This window comes from Schistocerca americana, chromosome 1, assembly GCF_021461395.2.
Source record: "Schistocerca americana isolate TAMUIC-IGC-003095 chromosome 1, iqSchAmer2.1, whole genome shotgun sequence".
Lineage (NCBI taxonomy): Eukaryota > Metazoa > Arthropoda > Insecta > Orthoptera > Acrididae > Schistocerca > Schistocerca americana.
In genome coordinates, this window is record NC_060119.1 from 1,109,050,785 (window position 1) to 1,109,076,229 (window position 25,445).

The window sequence follows — 25,445 nt, forward strand, 5'->3', positions numbered from 1 at the left end:
TCTTCCGATCTACACAGAATTGTTCACTAACGACCCATACAGCACACTTGTTGGAGGATATGGAGTACATTATGTGACACACAAATGACAAAAAGTTCTTGAGTTAATCAGCAACATCTAGAGCTCTTTCTGTTGGTTAATATTACCCACTGATCCAAAATTTACCAGTGGTATCGACTTTCCACTTCTCTCTGTAACTCTGCAAGCAGGTGTGGTGAGGTGTGTAGCAATTGCTGTTGGCACCAGGAAGTAATTAACCACAAATATTCCAATAGAATGAGGCACCCTCCTGTGGAACTACACAGTATTTCATTAAACCATGGATAATATTTTTATCTCTCCATGGTATTATGATATAAATAACAAGATGACTGGATAATGCTGTATTCAGTGACTCTGCACAGTGGTTCATTGTGAACACCATGAAACTAGACATTGGGACTTACATAAACTAGAATAATAATTCAGAAATAATTCATTATGCATAAAAACCAGGTATCCAAAGACTTTGTGGGATAAGGTATAAAACTTGCAGATGAACATGGAAGAACTGAGTGAAAAATAGGCTCAGTCATGGGTTAAACAGCTAGCAGACTTTGATTTAATGGTAGAATACTGTGAGAATGCAATCAGTCTATAAAGGAGATTGCTTACAAATCATTCATGTGATCCATCCTAGAATACAGCTAATGTGTGTGGGACCCAAAATACACAGGACTGGCAGGGGATAATGACCATATATAGAGAAAGTTACCATGAAAGGTCACAGGTTTGTTTGATCTGTGGGAAAGTGTCCCAGAGATGTTGAAAATCTGATGTGGCAGACTCTTGAAGACAGATGGAAACCATCCTTAGAAAGACTACTAAAAAGTTTCAAGAGTCAGCTTTAAATGATAACTCTAGGAATATACTACAAACCCTACATGTTGCTCCCATAGGGATCATGGGGATAAGATCAGATTAATCATAGTATACACAGAGGCATTTAAACAATCATTTTTCCCATACTCCCTACATGAATCAAATGGAGGAAAGTCTTGATAACCAATATAGTGGGATGTATCCTTTGCCATGCACTTCACAGAGGTTCACAGAGTAAGGATGGAAATACGTTAAATAAATCACAGTTTGGATTTCAGAAGTGTTGCTCTACTGAGAATGCCACTTACATGTTCACTCGTCAAATTTTTTCAGGCATTAAAAACAAATAGTACTCGTTAGCATTTTCTGCACCCGATCTAAGGCATTTGAGTAAGTGAAACACAATATTCTCCTGGATAAAGTGAGGTGTTATGGTACTGATGGTATAAAAAATCAATGGAAATGTCATATCTAACCAAAAGAAAACGCAGTGTTGTACTTCGTAATTCAACCAATGTAGTCAGAGGACTTTATTTTGAGTGGGGAGAAATCACATACGGGGTTCCCCCACAGCTCAGTCTTGGATCCATTATTACTCATCGTACATGTAAATGATCTTCTGTCTCATATACAACAAGTAGAGTTAGTTTTTTTGTTATGTTTCTAGTATTGTAATCAATCCATGCATACATACAGCAACAGAAGAAATGGTAAACAATGTTCTGAAGAGCGTCATTGACTGGTTTCTTGTGAATGGTGTCACCCTCAATTTTAAAAAGACACAGCATATTCAGTTCCACACATCTAGATGACTACACCAATGATAGGTGTAACTCTGGGTGAGGAAATAGTAAATATGGTGGAAACTTCAAAATTCTTAGCTGTTGATACTGATGAGCATTTAAACTAGAAAAAGCACATTCAGCAACATTTGCAATAAGAAACACTGCAAATCTTGGGCAGAGACAAATCAGTAAGTTGACATATTTTCATTCAATAATGTCATATGGAATAATAGTTAGTTGGTTTCTTGATTTGGTGGAGGGGACCAAATGGCGAGGTCATCGCTTTCATCAGATTGGGGGAGGATGGGGAACGAAGTAGGCCATGCCCTTTTAAAGGAACCATTCCAGCATTTGCTTGAAGCGATTTAGGGAAATCACGGGAAACCTACATCAGGATGGCCGGAGGCAGGTTTAAACTGTTGTCCTCCTAAATGTGAGTCCAGTGTGCTAACCAAAGTGCCACCTTGCTAGGTATGGAATAATGTCTGGGGTGACTCATCTTTAAGAAAGAAAGTTTTCATTGCTAAAAAATATGCTGTAAGAATAATCATATTGGTGACATCTGATTAGGTAGATAGGCATATTGACCATTACTTCGCAGTATATTTATCCCTCATGAAGGCTGCTGTAAACAATCCACAGCAGTTCAAAAGGAACAATGATGTGTATAAATACAATACCATAAGAAAAAAGGACATTCATTATGCCACATTAAGGTGGTCTTTAGAACAAAAGGAGGTGCAGAATGTTTGGCCATTTATTCAATGATATAAAATGTCCGACAGACAGAAAAGTAAAATTTTAAAACAAACTGTTGCCACATGTTGCCATATTTACAAAATAATTCATGATGTGAATATAAATTGATCTATTCCAATCATTACGATTTATTGTGCAGATGATCCATGGAATATGAAGCTAACCATCTAGCCTAATACATAATTTATGTAACTACACTTATAGCTGCCAAAGAATAAATAGGTTATCATCACACTATAGGTCTGTTTACTATGAAAACTGTTGCTTATCATCTTGCTAATTGGCATTTTCAATCCTCAAACCACAATACTCAGATAATACATGGAAGTGACTAACAACATATGTATTAGCTATCCTTTGAACTACTGAGATTTTCAGTTTCTTACTTGATATGTACTAGACCACTTAATATTGTTATGTTGTACTGAAGCTAGATGATCTAAATGGTGATGAGTAGATGAATGAAAGAGCTGCAACTGTTTGCTGTGTATGTATCTGTGTGCCATACCTAAAATATCATATATCATGTTTAGTTTAGTCATTGTCACAGATCAGTTTGTTGACAATATGTGCCTACCGAAAGTAAAACAACATAGAATCTTTCACAATGGCTACAAGTGAAACAAATTCTCTCAATGTCCAGGTGTGACTGCATCACTAGTCTGTGACAAAAAGGCTCGCAAGGAATAGTAAACTATGATGGTGGAGAATTTGCCCTACAGTAAATATCGGAAATAAAAATGAAAATATAGTCAAAGGACTTCTACTAAAAAATATATACTTAATTTATATACTTGTTTCATCAGCCTCCATTACGGTTTTGTAATTTTCCTTTAAGTTTTGTAGGGATGAAATCAAGGGAGAAACCACTATCAAACATTGTGGCACTCCAATTTAATGTTTCCCATCTGAGTCAATATTTAATCCTTCTCCTCTCACATGTTTTAACTCATATGGCTCCAGAACGCTCAGGAGGAAAAGAAGATACTGATTTTCCTGTGTTATTTTTTTAAATTTCTATTGGAAAATGAAAATCTCTCTTTTTTCGTATATATCTTATGGAAAAAGTCCACTTACTCTTAATTCACCCATACTGAAAATTGTTGTTGTTGTTGTGGTCTTCAGTCCTGAGACTGGTTTGATGCAGCTCTCCATGGTGCTCTATCCTGTGTAAGATTCTTCATCTCCCAGTACCTACTGAAGCCTACATCCTTCTGAATCTGCTTAGTGTATTCATCTCTTGGTCTCCCTCTACATTTTTACCCTCCACGCTGCCCTCCAATACTAAGTTGGTGATACCTTGATGCCTCAGAACATGTCCTACCAACCGATCCCTTCTTCTAGTCAAGTTGTGCCACAAACTTCTCTTCTCCCCAATCCTATTCAACACCTCCTCATTAGTTATGTAATCTACCCATCTAATCTTCAGCATTCTTCTGTAGCACCACATTTCGAAAGCTTCTATTCTCTTCTTGTCTAAACTATTTATCACCCATGTTTCACTTCCATACATGGCTACACTCCACACAAATACTTTCAGAAACGACTTCCTGACAGTTAAATCTATACTCGAAGTTAACAAATTTCTCTTCTCCAGAAACGCTTTCCTTGCCATTGCCAGTCTACATTTTATATCTTATCTACTTCGACCATCATCAGTTATTTTGCTCCCCAAATAGCAAAACTCCTTTACTACTTTAGGTGTCTCATTTCCTAATCTAATACCCTCAACATCACCCGACTTAATTCGACCACATTCCATTATCCTCGTTTTGCTTTTGTTGATTTTCATCTTATATCCTCCCTTCAAGACACTATCCATTCCATTCAACTGCTCTTCCAAGTCCTTTGCTGTCTCCGACAGAATTACAATGTCATTGGCGAACCTCAAAGTTTTTATTTCTTCTCCATGGATTTTAATACCTACTCCGAACATTTCTTTTGTTTCCTTTATTGTTCGCTCAATATACAGATTGAATAACATCGGGGAGAGGCTATAACCCATCGGGGAGAGGCTATAACCCTGTCTCACTCCCTTCCCAAATACTGCTTCCCTTTCATACCCCTCGACTCTTATAACTGCCATCTGCTTTCTGTACAAATTGTAAATAGCCTTTCGGTCCCTGTATTTTACCCCTGCAGCCTTCAGAATTTGAAAGAGGGTATTCCAATCAACATTGTCAAAAGCTTTCTCTAAGTCTACAAATGCTAGAAACATAGGTTTCCTTTCCTTAATCTTTCTTCTAAGATAAGTCGTAGGGTCAGTATTGCCTCTCGTGTTCCAACATTTCTACGGAATCCAAACTGATCTTCCCCGAGGTTGGCTTCTATCAGTTTTCCATTCGTCTGTAAAGAATTCACATTAGTATTTTGCAGGTGTGACTTATTAAGCTGATAGATCGGTAATTTTCACATCTGTCAACACCTGCTTTCTTTGGGATTGGGATTATTATATTCTTCTTGAAGTCTGAGGGTATTTCGCCTGTCTCATACATCTTGCTCACCAGATGGTAGAGTTTTGTCATGACTGGCTCTCCCAAGGCTGTCAGTAGTTCTAATGGAATGTTGTCTACTCCGGGGGCCTTGTTTCGACTCAGGTCTTTCAGTGCTGTGTCAAACTCTTCACGCAGTATTATATCTCCCATTTCATCTTCATCTACATCCTCTTCCATTTCCATAATATTGTCCTCAAGTACATCGCCCTTGTATAGACCCTCTATATACTCCTTCCACCTTTCTGTTTTCCCTTCTTTGCTTAGAACTGGGTTTCCATCAAAACTCTTGATATTCATGTAAGTGGTTCCCCTTTCTCCAAAGGTCTCTTTAATTTTCCTGTATCTTACCCCTAGTGAGATGAGCCTCTACATCCTTAGATTTGTCCTCTAGCCATCCCCGCTTAGCCATTTTGAACTTCCTGTCAATCTCATTTTTGAGACGTTTGTATTCCTTTTTGCCTGCTTCATTTACTGCATTTTTATATTTTCTCCTTTCATCAACTAAATTCAATATTTCTTCTGTTACCCATGGGTTTCTACTAGCCCTCGTCTTTTTACCTATTTGATCCTCTGCTGCCTTCACTATTTCATCCCTCAAAGCTATCCATTCTTCTTCTACTGTATTTCTTTCCCCCATTCCTGTCAATTGTTCCCTTATGCTCTCCCTGAAACTCTGTACAACCTCTGGTTTAGTCAATTTATCCAGGTCCCAGCTCCTTAAATTCCCACCTTTTTTGCAGTTTCTTCAGTTTTAATCTACAGTTCATGTGGTCAGAGTCCACATCTGCCCCTGGAAATGTCTTACAATTTTAAACCTGGTTCCTAAATCTCTGTCTTACCATTATATAATCTATCTGATACCTTCTAGTATCTCCAGGATTCTTCCATGTATACAACCTTCTTTTATGATTCTTGAACCAAGTGTTAGCTATGATTAAGTTATGATATGTGCAAAATTCTACCAGATGGCTTCCTCTTTCATTTCTCTCCCCCAATCCATATTCACCTACTAAGTTTCCTTCTCTCCCTTTTCCTACTCTTGAATTCCAGTCACCCATGACTATTAAATTTTCGTCTCCCTTCACTACCTGAATAATTTCTTTTATCTCATCATACATATCATCAATTTCTTTGTCATCTGCAGAGCTAGTTGGCATATAAACTTGTACTACTGTAGTAGGCATGGCTTTCGTGTCTATCTAGGCCACAATAATGCGTTCACTATGCTGTTTGTAGTAGCTTACCCGTACTCCTATTTTTTTTATTCATTATTAAACCTACTTCTGCATTACCCCTATTTGATTTTGTATTTATAACCCTGTATTCACCTGACCAAAAGTCTTGTTCTTCCTGCCATCGAACTTCACTAATTCCCACTATATCTAACTTTAACCTATCTATTTACCTTTTTAAATTTTCTAACCTACCTGCCTGATTAAGGGATCTGACATTCCACGCTCCGATCCACAGAATGCCAATTTTCTTTCTCCTGATAACAACGTCCTCTTGAGTAGGCCCTGCCCGGAGATCCGAATGGGGGACTATTTTACCTCCAGAATATTTTACCCAAGAGAACGCCATCATCATTTAATCATACAGTAAAGCTGCATGCCCTCGCGAAAATTTACGGCTGTAGTTTCCCCTTGTTTTCAGCCGTTCGCAGTACCACAACAGCAAGACCATTTTGGTTAGTGTTACAGGGCCAGATCAGTCAATCATCCAGACTGTTGCCCCTGCAACTACTGAAAAGGCTGCTGCCCCTCTTCAGGAACCACACATTTGTCTGGCCTCTCAACAGATACCCCACCGTTGTGGTTGCACCTACGGTACGGCTATCTGTATCATTGAGGCATGCAAGCCTCCCCACCAACGGCAAGGTCCATGGTTCATGGGGGGGTACTAAAAATTACTGGATGGTATTACAAGCTCCATGGCTTCCAAAATGACTGGATTCTAAGGTAACTTCTATCACAGTGTATTATGGGGAAAGTTGGATGAAATAAGCATAACTTCAGACTGGATGCGACATCTACCTTGAAGTCTGTCCAACAAAGTTGTACAGTGCACGAGCGACCAGCTTGGGCTCAGGAGTTTTGTCTCTTGGCCTGGACTTGGAGCTAGCATCATCCAAGAAGTCATCATAGCGGTTCAGCGGAATAGGTGACTTCTGAGAGGGGCTGTAACAACAAAGACACTGGTAACAACATCTGGAGTACTTGCAGTTCAATTTTATGTCACAGAAAATATTTCATTCAAAATTATCTGCACGCTAGTTTAGCTGTGAGTGTAGCTTTTTTTTTTACTCTCATTCTATGTATAATTAAGAACTACAACATTCCAAATACAGTATATAATAATGTGATCAGCAGTTCTGCATTCAGGTTGATTGGGCTGCAATAGTAAAAGTCTAATATCAGGCACGCAATGACTTTAATGCTCATATGACATGTTTCAGAATTTATCCATCATCAGGTATCTACAAAAAGATCATATACAAAAATATTTTATAAAACACAGTAATGGACAGCTATAGGATTCCACTTTGACTGAAATCGCCTGGCACAAACTGTACTACACCTAACTGGGAGCGACTGCTGCACATAGATACAGCATTTCAAGTTGTATGTCAAACAAACATATACAGACTACAGACACAATTGGGTGGACCAAGAAGACATTCTTGCCATCAGGTGGCATTAATGAATTGTAGAGTGGTGCCAAGGAACATCAATTAACATACATTTATTACACTGTGTATCTGATGCCAATGAAGCAACTGATTATAAAAGAAACATTTTCTTTATACAAATGGTAATGATGACAATATGGTGTTAAAAGGTTACATAAAATACATGTTTAAAATCAGGAGTATTACATGACACCACACATCATCAAAAGCTACAATCACAAGAACTGTGCGATGTGACAAGCAACATAAAATTAAAGTATGAAATATATATATGACACATACACCAAAAATTTAAATACACATACATAAAAAATTTAAATACAGGGGAAGGGGAACATAATATTTTCATTAAAATTCAGACAGTCTGTCTGTCGGACTCACATTCAGTACCAGAAAGTACCCAGTATGCACTACCGCACTTACATTAAAACTAAGAAATATTACTTGGTTCCATCTATTCTCAAACATTAAAATCACGGCGTCTAGTAACACTTCACAAAAACTACAAGGGGTGTTCAATAAGTAATGCAACATTTTTGGTTCTATTCAGGGTTCAAATACACCATAATATTCCCCACTCTTTTGGCTACAAAACCCTATTTTTCAACATAATTTCCATTAAATGTGATGGCCTTATGCACCTCACTGGCAGGCCTGTATGGCTGCATGGTGACACTCTACTGGTCAACATCAGAGACAACGTGTTGCTGCATCAATAACCTCCCATCATCCATGTATTTGATGCATCCTTCATGTGACCAATCAGATAGAAGTCAGAAGGTGTGAGATCCAGGCTGTAGGGTGAATGAGGAACGACAGTTCAATTAACTTCTGTGAGCTTCTCTCTGGTGCAAAACTTGTTTGAAGGCTTGTGTTGTCATGGAGAAGGAAAATTTCATTTGCATTTTTGTGGCAACAAACATGCTCACATCATTTCTTCAGTTTCCTTCAGTTCAGAGTTGATCACTGCACCATGAGCGAGGACATCAAAAACAATAACCCATTCAGAGAGCCAGAAGATTGTCACCATGACTTTACTGGGTGAACTATTTCTTCAGAGGAGCGGTGGTGTGCCATCATTCAATAGACTGCCATTTTGTTTCCGGTTCGAAGTAATGAACCCACGTTTCACTGCCTGTGGTAGTGTTCGAAAAAATTACCACGATCAGTCTCATAATGCGTGAGCAATTCTGCACAAAAGGTCCTTCGTTGCTCTTTCTGGTCTTCTGTTAGGCAGCATGGAATCCAGGAGGCACACACCTTTGAGTAGCCCAACAGCACTACCAACATAGATGTCCAGTAGAGCAGTGAGGTGCTTGATTGTGATCTGTTGATCACTTCAAATGAGAGTGTGTGCACATTCCACCACTGCTGGAGTCAAATCTGTGTGCAGCCGAATGGCAGTGATAACAGATGCCTTGCCCCATGATTCACTGTGCTTTTGTTCACTGCCATGTCTCCACAGACATTCTGCAAATACCTATGAACGTCTGTGATGTTCCAGTTTCATGCCAAAAGAAATTCAGTGACACCTCTCTGCTTGGAATGCACCTCCCTCACACGTGTCATTTTGAAGGCTATCAGAACTGCATGAAATGATAGGGGATGAAGTGGGAATGTTCCACGATGTCCCACAACAAATTCCGCATTTTTCAACCGAAATTGTCTAAGAAAAAAAAATGTGTTACATTATTTACTGAACATCCCTTGTATAATCTGAAAGTATGAAATGCATACGTAGTGTAATTGTACATTTCAAATGATACAATTATAGTGCATAGTAATAGTCACCTGCCTCTTGCAAGGTACACTGACAATTGAACATTAAGACATTAAAAAAATGTGTACACATCCACAGGAGTTCAAAAAATCTTTCTCTGATGCAGGAGGACAAGTGGGCTTCTGTATTGGACTGAAACCCAAAAACAAACCATGGCATGCTGATGATAATTAATTTATGAGGATACAGTATGGTGGAATAAAGTACAACATAAGGTGACAGCTAAAGAACATGAGAAGGTGCAGAGATTGGCCTACCACAGCTGGGTTAGAGACCATGCTAGATATGCCCCCATTACATAATAGCATTACAATGAAGATAGCAGCAGAGGCATACAGGTTAAAAACTAGAAGTCTTTGGGACATCAAGCATCCTGCATTAATATAATGAATGCGGTGAATATAGGAATGGTCAGAGAAATGCCAGGTGACTCCAGAATAAACTTCAGTTGCTTCAATAACCGTTTCTGTGTAACCACAGGAAGTAGGGAGCAGTGACACAGTCTGGGTTAGTAAAGGGTCAAGAATGGACAAAGACGCTGTTCCTGGGGTATACAAGCTTGAGTGGAGGGTGCAGTCTCTCTCGTGAAGCTGGTTATGGTATTCCAGGAAGATATATTTGCTGTGAGAGTATGTGCAGAGGAGAATCTTCACAGCTGATACAAGGATCATAGCATCTGTATTCATTCAGACAGCCAAGGAGGATCTGGATCTCTATCAGCCCCTGCAACGAGCTAAGATCATTGCAGTTACAGAATGCCATGAAACCCTTGTGAGGCTGGTCACTGTGGCCGAGTGGTTCTAAGCGCTTCAGTCCGGAACCGCGTTGCTGCTACGGTCACAGGTTCGAATCCTGCCTCGGGCATGGATGTGTGTGATGTCCTTAGGTTAGTTAGGTTTAAGTAGTTCTAAGTCTATGGGACTGATGACCTCCAATGTTAAGTCCCATAGTGCTTAGAGCCATTTGAGCCAAACCCTTGTGAGGCTAGGAGAAAGCGACTAGGTAAACATGCTGTGTGTCGTTGGCAACTCAGGAATTAACTTGGTAACAAATAAATTTCTAGCTGACCGGTGCGGCCGTGCGGTTCTAGGCGCTTCAGTTTGGAACCGCGTGACCGCTACGGTCGCAGGTTCGAATCCTGCCTCGGGCATGGATGTGTGTGATGTTCTTAGGTTAGTTAGGTTTAAGTAGTTCTAAGTCTATGGGACTGATGACCTCCAATGTTAAGTCCCATAGTGCTTAGAGCCATTTGAGCCAAACCCTTGTGAGGCTAGGAGAAAGCGACTAGGTAAACATGCTGTGTGTCGTTGGCAACTCAGGAATTAACTTGGTAACAAATAAATTTCTAGCTGACCGGTGCGGCCGTGCGGTTCTAGGCGCTTCAGTTTGGAACCGCGTGACCGCTACGGTCGCAGGTTCGAATCCTGCCTCGGGCATGGATGTGTGTGATGTTCTTAGGTTAGTTAGGTTTAAGTAGTACTACGTTCTAGGAGACTGATGACCACAGATGTTAAGCCCCATAGTGCTCAGAGCCGTTTGAACCATTTCGAATAAATTTCTAGGTTGGCCAGAACAGAGGCACAGACTCCATTTGTTGGACTGGAATGTATTTTAAGCATCCCTAAGGTGAAGGTAAAATCTAAATTATGTAGCTGGAACAGGAGGCAGCACATAGAACATTGGACTAAAACACAAAAACAAAAACATGCAACATAAATATTCTCAAAATCATGTTTAAAGAGAAGTTCTGTAGTCCTGGGCGGCGATTTCAGGGAGTGCTAAATTCGTTTTCTTGAAGAAAATAACCTTGTTTCACTAAGCGCCTAGCATCCAGCGTACGTTGGTCTATCGATTATTCATAGGATTTTGAAACACATCCCTGTTGGGTTTGAACATTTCTGAACACCTCTAAATTGATTTCTGAACGGATCATAAGTTGATTTTTGGATGTGTGCATAGTGTATGTGGTATCTCTGCAAGGGGAATTCCCGTCGCATCTAGAAATAAAAAAACTTCCCCGCAGACAGAAGGGGACGGGGCTATACGAGATGAGCCGAACAGAGCCGAACAGGTGAATGCCAAACTCTCTTTGTTTATGTGGTTGACTGGGCTTGAGAATGATCAGCGCTGTAATAATTACAAGCGAAATCCATAGATTCAGACAACCAGACTGGAAATAAAGGACTAACAAGAATTACAGGTAAGATAGATTACATATTATCTTCTCAGTGTGTCCAAGATAATGAAATTTTGACAGAAAATTTTTGCCAGAAAGCTGCACCACTAAGGGCCAGTTGTACAGTCAAACTGGCCGACTGGAATAGGAAAGGTACCACAGGACATTTTAATTTCCATTATCCTGATGGCTTCCACTACAAAGTATACATGTTTGAATTCCACAGAACGAAATACAGTGACATGTGATAGAAGAACACTGTGTGTGGAGGAGTGGCGCTGCACTTTGGCACACTTAAGAGCATATAACATGTCTTACATTTCCTCAAACCAGTATGTTTTACATATCAAACTCTTCAGAAAGATGTGCGCTACAAAATGAACTTATTTTTGAAAAATACATATTTTTCTTACACTACTGGCCATTAAAATTGATACACCAAGAAGAAATGCAGATGATAAACGGGTATTCATTGGACAAATATATTATACTAGAAATGACATGTAATTACATTTTCACGCAATTTAGGTGCATAGATCCTGAGAAATCAGTACCCAGAACAACCACCTCTGGACGTAATAACGGCCTTGAGAGTCAAACAGAGTTTGGATGGCGTGTACGGGTACAGCTGCCCATGCAGCTTTAGCACGATACCACAGTTCATCAAGAGTAGTGACTGGCGTATTGTGACGAGCCAGTTGCTCGGCCACCATTGACCAGACGTTTCCAATTGGTGAGAGATCTGTAGAATGTGCTGGCCAGGGCAGCAATCGAACATTTTCTGTACCCAGAAAGGCCCGTACAGGACCTGCAACATGTGGTCCTGCATTATCCTGCTGAAATGTAGGGTTTCGCAGGGATCGAATGAAGGGTACAGCCACGGGTCGTAACACATCTGAGATGTAACGTCCACTGTTCAAACTGACGTAAATGCGAACAAGAGGTGACCGAAACGTGTAACCAAAGGCACCCCATACCATCACGCCGGGTGATACGCCAGTATGGCGATGACGAATACACGCTTACAATGTGTGTTCACAGTGATGTCGCCAAACACGGATGCGACCATCATGATGCTGTAAACAGAACCTAGATTCATCCGAAAAAATGACGTTTTGCCATTCGTGCACCCAGGTTCGTCGTTGAGACACCATTGCAGGCGCTCCTGTCTGTGATGCAGCGTAAATGGTAACTGCAGCCACGATCTCCGAGCTGATGGTCCATGCTGCTGCAAACGTCATCGAACTGTTCGTGCAGATGGTTGTTGTCTTGCAAACGTCCCCATCTGTTGACTCAGGGATCGAGACGTGGTTGCGTGATCCGTTACAGCCGTGCGGATAAGATGCCTGGCATCTCGACTGCTAGTGATTCGAGGCCGTTGGGATCCAGCACGGCGTTCCGTATTACCCTCCTGAACCTACCGATTCCATATTGTGCTAACAGTCATTGGATCTCGACCAACGCGAGCAGCAATGTCGCGATACGATAAACCGCAAATCGCGATAGCCTACAATCCGACCTTGATCAAAGTCGGAAACGTGATGGTACGCATTTCTCCTCCTTACACGAGGCTTCACAACAACATTTCACCAGGCAATGCCGGTCAACTGCTGTTTGTGTATGAGAAATCGGTTGGAAACTTTCCTCATGTCAGCACGTTGTAGGTGTCGCCACCGGCGCCAACCTTGTGTGAATGCTCTGAAAAGCTAATCATTTGCATATCACGGCATCTTCTTCCTGTCGGTTAAATTTCGCGTCTGTATCACGCCCTCTTCGTGGTGTAGCAATTTTAATGGCTAGTAGTGTATTTTCGACGTCCTATCGTAAAGTCTCGAGGGGTGGAGGGGGGCGGGTTGGAAGCGCGTCACTATTGAACTTTTGCCTCGGTTCGGAAATACCGTAGATCCGGTGCTGACTGCCTAGGTGGCGAGCGAGTTGTTGCTCACCTACCCGGCTCAGAGCCATTTGAACCATTTTTTTGTTTTGTTTTTGTTACAGAATAGAGCGGTTCCAAGCGCTTCAGTCTGGAACCGCGCTGCTGCTACGGTCGCAGATCCGAATCCTGCCTCGGGCGTGGATGTGTGTGATATCCTTAGATTAGTTACGTTTAAGTAATTCTGAGTCTAAGGGACTGATGACCTCGGATGTTCGGCTGGTCCCGGCGGAGGTTCGAGTCCTCCCTCGGGCATGAGTGTGTGTGTTTGTCCTTAGGATAATTTAGGTTAAGTAGTGTGTAAGCTTTGGGACTCATGACCTTAGCAGTTAAGTCCCATAAGATTTCACACAGATTTGAACATTTTGAACCTCAGATGTTAAGTCCCATAGTGCTCAGAGCCATTTGAACCATTTTTTGTTACAGAAGAAATATTACAGCTTGTGTTTGGAAAAATGATTAGACGAATTGAATTGTGTATTCAACAACAGGGGGTACACTTTCAACATTTAATGTGAAAATATGTAAGTAAAAATGAATATTCAATAAACTAATAACTTGTATTTCACTGAGTTTCATTTCGGTATATTCACTTCGGCATACGGCACGCGCGGCTAACAATCATACGGCACTGCAGAGAAAAAATGGTTCAAATGGCTCTGAGCACTATGGGATTTAACATCTGAGGTCATCAGTCCCCTAGAACTTAGGACTACTTAAACCTAACTAACCTAAGGATATCACACACATCCATGCCCGAGGCAGGATTCGAGCCTGCGACCGTAGCAGCAGCGCGGTTCCGGACTGAAGCACCTAGAACCGTTCGGCCACCGAGGCCGGCGCACTGCAGAGAGACTTTTTGAACACCCCATAGTTGGTGTGCCAGCATTCGTGGTACATTCTACATATCGCTAATACCACCCTCAGCTATGCAGTTCGAGTGTACTCATGTGAAGTTGTCGATGTGCCATCGCTCGGCGTATATCTTAGATAACCGTGGTACAACAACCGAGTTAGAAAACTACTGCGGAAGCAAAGGGAACTTCACACCAAACATAAACATAGCCAAAGCCTTGCAGACAAACAAAAACTACGCGAAGCGAAATGCAGTGCGAGGAGGGCTATGCGAGAGGCGTTCAATGAATTCGAGTTCTATGTACTGACTTGGCAGAAAATCCTAAGAAATTTTGGTCTTATGTCAAAGCGGTAGGTAGATCAAAACAAAATGTCCAGACACTCTGTCACCAAAATGGTACTGAAACAGAAGATGACAGAGTAAAGGCCGAAAAACTAAATGTCTTTTTCCAAAGCTGTTTCACAGAGGAAGACTGCAGTGTAGTTCCTTCTCTAGATTGTCGCACATATGACAAAATGGTAGATATCAAAATAGACGACAGAGGGATAGAGAAACAATTAAAATCGCTCAAAAGAGGAAAGGCCGCTGGACCTGATGGGATACCAGTTCGATTTTACACAGAGTGCGCGAAGGAACTTGGCCCCCTTCTTGCAGCTGTGTACCGTAGGTCTCTAGAAGAGCGTAGCGTTCCAAAGGATTGGAAAAGGGCACAGGTCATCCCCGTTTTCAAGAAGGGACGTCGAAGAGATGTGCAGAACTATAGACCTATATCTCTGACGTCGATAAGTTGTAGAATTTTGGAACACGTATTATGATCGAGTATAATGACTTTTCTGGAGACTAGAAATCTACTCTGTAGGAACCAGCATGGGTTTAGAAAAAGACGGTCGTGTGAAACCCAGCTCGCGCTATTCGTCCACGAGACTCAGAGAGCCATAGACACGGGTTCCCAGGTAGATGCCGTGTTTCTTGACTTCTGCAAGGCGTTCGATACAGTTCCCCACAGTCGTTTAATGAACAAAGTAAGAGCATATGGACTATCAGACCAATTGTGTGATTGGATTGAGGAGTTCCTAGATAACAGAACGCAGCATGTCATTCTCAATGGAGAGAAGTCTTCCGAAGTAAGAGTAATTTCAGGTGTGCCGCAGGGGAGTGTCGTAGGACCGTTGCTATTCACAATATACATAAATGACCTTGTGGATGACATCGGAAGTTCACTGAGGCCTTTTGCGGATGATGCTGTGGTATATCGAGAGGTTGTAACATTGGAAAATTGTACTGAAATGCAGGAGGATCTGCAACGAATTGACGCATGGTGCAGGGAATGGCAATTGAATCTCAATGTAGACAAGTGTAATGTGCTGCGAATACATAGAAAGATAGATCCCTTATAATTTAGCTACAATATAGCAGGTCAGCAACTGGAAGCAGTTAATTCCATAAATTATCTGGGAGTAGGCATTAGGAGTGATTTAAAATCGAATGACCATATAAAATTAATCGTCGGTAAAGCAGGTGCCAGACTGAGATTCATTGGAAGAATCCTAAGGAAATGCAGTCCGAAAACAAAGGAAGTAGGTTACAGTGCGCTTGTTCGCCCACTGCTTGAATACTGCTCAGCAGTGTGGGATCCGTACCCGATAGGGTTGATAGGAGAGATAGAGAAGATCCAACGGAGAGCAGCGCGCTTCGTTACAGGATCATTTAGTAATCGCGAAAGCGTTACGGAGATGACTGATAAACTGCAGTGGAAGACTCTGCAGGAGAGACGCTCAGTAGCTCGGTACGGGCTTTTGTTGAAGTTTCGAGAACATACCTTCACCGAGGAGTCAAGCAGTATATTGCTCCCTCCTACGTATATCTCGCGAAGAGACCATGAGGATAAAATCAGAGAGATTAGAGCCCACACAGAAGCATATCGACAATCTTTCTTTCCACGAACAATACGAGAGTGGAATAGAACGGAGAACGGACAGAGGTACTCAAGGTACCCTCCGCCTGGAGTATGGATGTAGATGTAGATGTAGCGCCACCGCCACGCAGCTGGAGCGTACTCACGTGAAGTTGTCGGTGTGGCGGCGGCTGTGCATGTCTTGCAGCTCCTGCAGGTACTTGCGGCGGCGCTCCTCCTGGTAGATCCTGCGCATAGCCTCCGCCTGCCGGCGGGCCAGTTCCTCCTCGGAGAGCGCCTCCTTCGCCTCGGACCGCACCGGACTGCGGTAGTGGATGGTCACCTCCGACTCCACATAGCGGTGCGGCGACTCTGCAACCAGACGACGGCGTCTCCGTCAGCCTCGCCCGCGGCCCACATACAAGTAGCGCTGCCAAGTAGGCGGCGCGTGGCGTGTTTACCTTAAGCCGCCGCAGCCGGAAACGTCCGCTACTCTCTCTCCATCCGCCAGCTAAACACCATATACCTGACTTCGGAGAACTACTGTACAATACGGGGGTTGGACAAAAGAACCGAAACGCCAAAAACACAACGTATAATACAGGGTCGTCCATTGACGTGACTGGGCCAAATAACTCACGAAATAAGCGTCAAACGAAAAAACTACAAAGAACGAAACTTGTCTAGCTTGAAGGGGGAAACCAGATGGCGCTATGGCTGGCCCGCTAGATGACGCCGCCATTGGTCAAACGGATATCAACTACGTTTTTTTTAAATAGGAACCCCCATTTTTATTACATATTCGTGTAGTACGTAGAAATATGAATGTTTTAGTTGGACCACGTTTTTCGCTTTGTGATAGATGGCGCTGTAATAGTCAAAAACATATGGCTCACAATTTTAGACGAACAGTTGGTAACAGGTAGGTTTTTTAAATTAAAATACAGAAGGTAGGTACGTTTGAACATTTTATTTCGGTTGTTCCAATGTAACACATGTACCTTTGTGAACTTATCATTTCTGAGAACGCATGCTGTTACAGAGTGATTACCTGTAAATACCATATTAATGCAATAAATTCTCAAAATGATGTCCGTCAAACTCAATGCATTTGGCAATACCTGTAACGACATTCCTCTCAACAGCGAGTAGTTCGCCTTCCGTAATGTTAGCGCATGCTTTGACAATGCGCTGACGCATGTTGTCAGGCGTTGTCGGTGGATCACGATAGCAAATATCCTTCAACTTTTCCCACAGAAAGAAATCCGGGGACGTCAGAACCAGTGAACGTGCGGGCCATGGTATGGTGCTTCGACGACCAATCCACCTGTCATGAAATGTTCTATTCAATGCTGCTTCAACCGCACGCGAGCTATGTGCGGGACATCCATCATGTTGGAAGTACATCGCCATTCTGTCATGCAGTGAAACCTCTTGTAGTAACATCGGTGTAATATTACGTACGAAATCAGCATACATTGCACCATTCAGATTCCCATCGCTAAAATGGGGGCCAATTATCCTTTCTCCCATAATGCCGTACTATACATTAACCCGCCAAGGTCGCTGATGTTCCACTTGTCGCAGCCATCGTGGATTTTCAGTTGCCCAATAGTGCATATTATGCCGGTTTACGTTACCGCTGTTGGTGACTGACGCTTCATCGCTAAATAGAACGCGTCCAAAAAATCTGTCATCGTCCCGTAATTTCTCTTGTGTCCAGTGACAGAACTGTACACGACGTTCAAAGTCGTCGCCATGCAATTCCTGGTGCATAGAAATACGGTTCTCAACACCGGCGTTTTTGGAATTCCCGATTCTCGCGCAATTTCTCTGCTACTGATGTGCAGATCAGCCGCGACAGCAGTTAAAACACCTACTTGGGCATCATCATTTGTTGCAGGTCGCGGTTGACGTTTCACATGTGGCTGAACATTCCTGTTTCCTTAAATAACGTAACTATCCTGCGAATGAGCAGCATACATAGCACACGCCCGTTGGGCATTCTGATCACAATAGCCATACATCAAAACGATATCGACCTTTTCCGCAATTGGTAAACGGTCCATTTTAACACGGTTAATGTATCACGAAGCAAATACCGTCCGCACTGGCGGAATGTTAGGTGATACCACGTAGTTACACGCTCGTGACTATTTAAGCGCCATCCATCACAAAGCGAAAAAAGTAGTCCAACTAAAACATTCGTATTTCTTTACGTACTACACGAATATGTAATAAAAATGGGGGTTTATTTTAAAAAACGCAGTTGATATCCATTTGACCTATGACAGTGCCATCTAGCGGGCTGAAATAAGCATAAAGGTTTTCAGAAAGTTATTGTGACCGGTCACCTTTTGTTTTATTCTTCAATTTTTACTTTCCATTATCGGTTTCCAATTTCCTAGCGAGTCATTATCAGATGGTTAATATTTATTGCATATTTGTAGCATTGTTAGGGTCGTGGAGCCGTGACAAAATGTCTAAACGAAGCATGTAAGTCTTCCACATACATAGTGGATAGAACTTTCAGTTCAAAATGAGAATAATGCATCACGTAAGAAATGTTTCACGCAGTCTAACGCACAGATAAATGTTAAGCTGTATACTAATAAAAGTTCTGTAGTCTAAATGACGTGTATTGTAATTTTTTTGTGTATTGTGAATTAGATTGAAAAGTTTGTTACAGAGCCATAGAAGTTTGCGGGAGAAGACGGAGCTCCCAACTTGTTGTTGTTGTTGTGGTCTTCAGTCCTGAGACTGGTTTGATGCAGCTCTCCATGCTACTCTATTCTGTGCAAGCTTCTTCATCTCCCAGTACTTACTGCAACCTACATCCTTCTGAATCTGCTTAGTACGATTTTTACCCTCCACGCTGCCCTCCAATGCTAAATTTCTGATCCCTTGATGCCTCAGAACATGTCCTACCAACCGGTCCCTTCTTCTTGTCAAGTTGTGGCACAAACTCCTCTTCTCCCCAATTCTATTCAATACCTCGTCATTAGTTATGTGATCTACCCATCTAATCTTCAGCATTCTTCTGTAGCACCACATTTCGAAAGCTTCTATTCTCTTCTTGTCCAAACTATTTATCGTCCATGCTCCCAACTTATCTGAATTTAAAAAATGTTGAAGTATGTGCCTTGGACGCTACACAACGCCCACGTCACTGAAGCTGTAGAACCAACGGACAGTCATAAAATACGATATTGCGCTGTTGAAAAGTTCTAACAACGATGTTCATTTGCTTTTCTATAGTTTGTACTAATGGCTAGAATGATTTTTCTGGGCAATCGAGTTCTAGGTTTGGAGTCGACTTGGTATATTGCTCGCCAGAGTACGGTAATCCAACTAGTAATAAGAAAGTAATTATCTTTGGGGTAAACTGGTTAAGTTTGCTGTTTTATGTAAATGTGTTCCAATTAATATCGAAATTTTTTTCCAAATTAAGGGGAGAAGAAACGAAACCGAGACTTACAACATAAATAATTAATCTGGGTAATGAAGTACTATCTATGGTGACGAATAAAAAGTGATCAGTTAGCCGATCGCGATGTGAGTTACATCTCGAACGGGTTTGGAAATATGTGTAAAGTAAACTTTTTGGATTGGCAATTGTACTGATCATCATTGGTAGCTAATCCATAGGCATTACCGATATGGGAAAATTAATTACACAATCAGATGTATGATGACAATCATTACATAACTGATTTTCTTTTTATAAGGAAAAAATATATTACTAATTGACAAATGCAATGAAACAGAACTTGACACAAAGTATAAGTTACCGAATGAAGGAGACATGGAGCTAGTTATATTTGGATGAAATAGCATCGCTAGTTAGTTACTGGAGTTTAACTGACAGAAACAGGACGGTAAGTGGAAAAGGAATTTCCACCATAGCTTACGGAAGAATGAAATATTAATGAATTAATCCATTCATTCATTTAATTAAAAATACCGAAAAGAAGATCTTAGTAGATATTGAATACATGATTGGATGAATCAGAAAGATTATGATTTTTCGTAGCCACAGGAATTACAACAAAGATTTAAGTACATCCATAATAATTTACTATCGATACAACCATAGCATTCGTGCATTGCTAGAACTTGTCAGTCACTGTGAAGGAGTAATATTGTTGCTTTTTTTGGTTATAAGGTAAAGGACGCCTAGACTAAAATAATAATCTACTATACGCATTGATATATAAATATCTGATCAAATAATATATGATTATCTCTATCTCAAGTTTTTATCTTTCTTAGTTTTCCGTAAGAATTACTGATATGACAAGCTAAGGAAAGGGAATGTTACCGCAATTGCAAAATAAATGTCATAACTAGTATAGTCAGCTTCTACTATCATTAAGTGTATGTATTACTTACAAGGGCTGAGATCACAGTTGCGACAGGACACGCCCATGAAGCACGACACAGTGGAACTACAAGAACTACCCTTTCGATATGCCACGGATGTAACCGCCCGCCAGTGGAGAGTTGCGAACAGAGTGAATACAGGTCACGTGCTACACGCCGGAAAAGCCACTTGAAATGCAAATTTTCTTTTCCGCGCGCCGTGACGTTACACAGTATTCGCTACTCACTCTGAATTTTCCATTTACGCCCTCATTGGCGTTCCGCACCCACGTCGACAACGGCACACCGCTAAAAAACGTGCACGCGGAAAAACTGCGTCTGGCGAACAGCCTATTTACGTGGGCGTCGCCAGGCGCTGGCTCTGCTGCTGACGTAGGCGCCGGCAGTGGCCAAAGCGCGCGCTACTTTCCATCAACTCGCCAGCAGCCGGTCGTGGGAAAGGTAACATCTCTCCAAAAATCAGCACGGATATAGGAAGCACCGCTCGTGTGAAACTCCGATCCATCTCTTCGCACGGTACATCCTAGCGAGTAGTGGGTGTTGGTGAACGGGTAGATTCGGTCTTACGTTTACGAAAACGGTTCATTTTTCAATATTGTCAATTGATAAGAAAGAAACTAGAAACCATAACTTAACGTTTTCTAAAAGTACACTACTGGCCATTAAAATTGCTACACCAAGAAGAAATGCATTGGACAATTATATTATACTAGGACTGACATGTGGTTACATTTTCACGCAATTTGGGTGCACAGATCCTGAGAAACCAGTACCCAGAACAACCACCTCTGGCCGTAATAACGGCCTTGATACGACTGGGCATTGAGTCAAACAGAGTTTGGATGGCGTGTACGGGTACAGCTGCCCATGCAGCTTCAGCACGATACCACAGTTCATCAAGAGTAGTGACTGGCGTATTGTGACGAGCCAGTTGCTCGGCCACCATTGACCAGACGTTTCCAATTGGTGAGAGATCTGTAGAATGTGCTGGCCAGGGCAGCAGTCGACCATTTTCTGTATCCAGAAAGGCCCGTACAGGACCTGCAACATGCGGTCGTGCATTATCCTGCTGAAATATAGGGTTTCGCAGGGATTGGATGAAGGGTAGAGCCACACATCTGAAATGTAACGTCCACTGTTCAAAGTGCCGTCAATGCGAACAAGAGGTGACCGAGACGTGTAACCAATGGCACCCCATACCATCACGCCGGGTGATACGCCAGTATGGCGATGACGAATACACGCTTCCAATGTGTGTTCACAGTGATGTCGCCAAACACGGATGCGATCATCATGATGCTATAAACAGAACCTGGATTCATCCGAAAAAATGACGTTTTGCCATTCGTGCACCCAGGTTCGTCATTGAGTACACAATCGCAGGCGCTCCTGTCTGTGATGCAGCGTCAAGGGTAATCGCAGCCGTGGTCTCCGAGCTGATAGTTCATGCTGCTGCAAACGTCTTCGAACTGTTCGTGCATATGGTTGTTGTATTGCAAACGTCCCCATCTGTTGTCTCAGGGATCGAGACGTGGTTGCACGATCCGTTACTGCCACGCGGATAAGATGCCTGTCATCTCGACTGCTAGTGATACGAGGCCGTTGGGATCCAGCACGGCGTTCCGTATTACCCTCCTTATCCCACCGATTCCATACGCTGCTAACAGTCACTGGATCTCGGCGAAAGCAAGCAGCAATGTTGCGATACGATAAACCGCAATCGCGATAGGCTACAATCCGACCTTTGTCAAAGTCGGAAACGCGATGGTACGCATTTCTCCTCCTTACACGAGGCATCACAACAACGTTTCAACAGGCAACGCCGGTCAGCTGCTGTTTGTGTATGAGAAATCAGTTGGAAACTTTCCTCATGTCAGCACGCTGTAGGTGTCGCCACCGGCGCCAACCTTGTGTGAATGCTCTGAAAAGCTAATGATTTGCATATCACAGCATCTTCTTCCTGTCGGTTAAATTTCGGGTCTGTAGCACGTCATCTTCGTGGTGTAGCAATTTTAATGGCCAGTAGTGTATATATTTCTGATGTACACAGTAACTCGTCCATTTATCACAGACTACGCAATTGTTGCGATGCCTTTCAAGATGCTCGTATAAGGATGGCAACGAGATACGTGAATACAGAGTGATCATAATTAAACTTTCAAAAAGCTGTAGAAATAACACCACTGGTCAGAATGACGTCAAATTGCAAACTGAATATTATCGGAGAAGGGAGGAAACGTATGGCAGAAGAAAAAAAGATAGTGTGAAAACAGATCAATAGATGGCGCTGTATGTGTCAGAATACGTAAGTGAAAACAGCTGTCATGCGCACAACCCATGGAAGTTGGTATAAACACGTCGGGTACATGGCTTTTCCTCCTTTCGTGTCTGCGACATTCGCCATGACTGTCTCAATGCAGGATCGCGCTCTGCCTGTAAAGCTGTATTACAAGAATGGTGTCTGTGCACACGTCGCTCTGCAGAAGTTTCGGACACTGACGGGTTCGAAAAAAGGAGTTTGTCCGCTGACTGCTGTGGGTCTACAAAAAATGATTCGGAAATTCGAAAAGACGGGTTCTTTTGGCGTGCAACCTGGTAGAAGGAGGAAACGAATTGATTCGACATCAGTGGAAGCAGTGGTCACAGCAATGCAGGAGGAGACGGGTGGTGGTGCGCACATGTGTAGTGCACGGAGAATTACCCGAACATTGGATATACCCGTGAGTACGGGGCGTAAAATCCTACGAAACATCCTTCTTTGCTATCCGTTCAAAATTACCCATGTGCACGAGTTGCTTCCTGTTGATGTGCCAGCAAGAGAGAGATCTTTGCTTCACAATTTCTTGCTCGCATGGAAGGGGACAATGATCGGCCGTGGAAGATTTTTGTGGACAGACGAAGCCCACTTCCATCTGACAGGATATGTCAATACATAGAACTGTCGAATATAAGCAACGGGAAACCCTCACTCAAATCAACCAGTACCACTTCATCCTGAAAAGGTCACTGTGTGGTGCGGGTTTACGGCATCATTTACCATAGGGTCATGGTTTTTTTCGAAGAGATAGGTGCTTCCGGTCCTGTTACCTGTACCGTCACTGGTAAGCGCTACGAGTGTCTTTTGCGCAACTACGTCATTCCAGCTCTCCAACAGCGTGGATGGGATCATTTTTATGTAAGATGACGCACCTCTGCACATTGCAAATCCAGTTAAGCAGCTGCTGAAGCGCCATTTAGGAAATGCTAGAATTCTCAGCCGCCATTTCCCTTTAGCCGTTCCGGTCACCTGATCTTGATCCGTGTGGAGCTATCTGAAAGACGTTGTGTTCAGTGTTCCGACTGAAAACTTGGCTGCATTGAAGGCACGCATTGCGCAACACATTCTGAACGTGACCTCGAAAAAACTGCGATCAGTTATGGAACATGCTTTTCCTCGATTTCAATTTGTTGCAGAAAACTGTGGACAGCATACTGAACATGTTTTGCGCCAGTCACACTGAAGTTAATAATCCGATTCGATTCTGATTCATGCTTTTATGCGGTTTTTGGCCTCAGGACAATTAAAAACCCATTTGATTGATGCTTTTTATGCGGTTTTTGGCCTCAGGACAATTAAAAACCGATGTGATTGATGCTTTTATGTGGTTTTTGGCCTCAGGACAATTATAAACAGACGTGAGTGATGCTTTTTCTGCCGTTTTTGGCCTCAGGATAATTAAAAACCCATTTTTCCCATCCGATGTGACATGACCTTGATGTGGTGGATGGGCTTATGTAACTAACAGTATCACACCTGTACGCCCATGCACAGTCTGTTTAACATCAAATGTACACATTAGGCATTGTTGTATGATTCATTTGTCATTTGTAGTCGACCACTATTAAATTATGATGCTTACCGCGCCATCTATTGCTACGTTTTGTAACTATTTATTTTTCTTCTGCAGTACGTTTCCCCTTCTCCGATAATATTCCGTTGCAATTTGACGTCATTGTGACCAGTGATGTTGTTTCTACAGCAGTTTGAAAGTTTAACTTTATATTCATGTATCAATACTACACTGAACAGCCAAACCGTTATGTCCACTGCACATCAGGACGTTGGACGCCGCCTGGTGGCGTTGCGGCCACATGACATAGTTAGGAAATTATGTAAGCGGAGCAGAGACTGAGGGGGGATCACCATAGCGAAGATATGGGCTGCAAATGGGGAAATCCACTGAGATAAGCGACTTTGACAAAGGACAGATTATTATCACGCAGAGCCTGTGAACTAGTATCTCGAAAACGGCGAAGCTGGTCGAATGTCCACGTGCTACTGTCGTGAGCATCTACTGAAAGAGGTAGAAGGACAGTGAAAATCCCATTAGGCGCCAAGTTGTTAGACGTCCAAGACTCTTCAAGAACACGAGGTTCAGAGGTTTGTCTGCTCTGTTAAGTAGGATAGATGGTGATCTGTGGTATCTTCGCCGAAACAGCACAACGGTGGGGCACGTGCAATTGTTTCGGAGCACGCTGTTGATGGTACATTTTTGAACACGGAACTTCACAGCAAAACAACGCCTACGTGGTCCTTTGTAGATCCAATGACATCGACAATCACGATTATAGTGGGCAAGGGAGCATCAGGATTCGACCGTGAATCATTGGAAACGTGTCGGCTCTTCGGATAAATCATGTTTCTAGCAACGCCGTCATCGAGGCGAACGGCGACTCCTAAGAAGCACGGCGCACCACGGTGGGAGCAGTATTATGCTATGGAAAACATTCTCATGCACTTGCATGGGACCTGTGGCTGTAATCGAAGACATCATTTCAGTACCGGACCACTTGC

The 25,445-nt window shown here is 42.4% G+C and overlaps 1 protein-coding gene across 8 annotated transcripts in view; it reads right to left on the reverse strand.

The window, feature by feature from the left end:
- The window catches only part of LOC124618523 (sorbin and SH3 domain-containing protein 1), a 935,475-nt gene that overhangs the window by 34,658 nt on the left and 875,372 nt on the right, over positions 1 to 25,445 (reverse strand). For all 8 annotated transcript variants that reach the window (XM_047145356.1, XM_047145360.1, XM_047145359.1 and 5 more), the window contains 2 exons: positions 16,396 to 16,600; positions 6,934 to 7,077 (listed from right to left, as the gene is read on the reverse strand). In XM_047145356.1, coding sequence (XP_047001312.1) covers positions 6,934 to 7,077; positions 16,396 to 16,600 — 349 coding nt within the window. The remainder of the gene's footprint in view (positions 1 to 6,933; positions 7,078 to 16,395; positions 16,601 to 25,445) is intronic.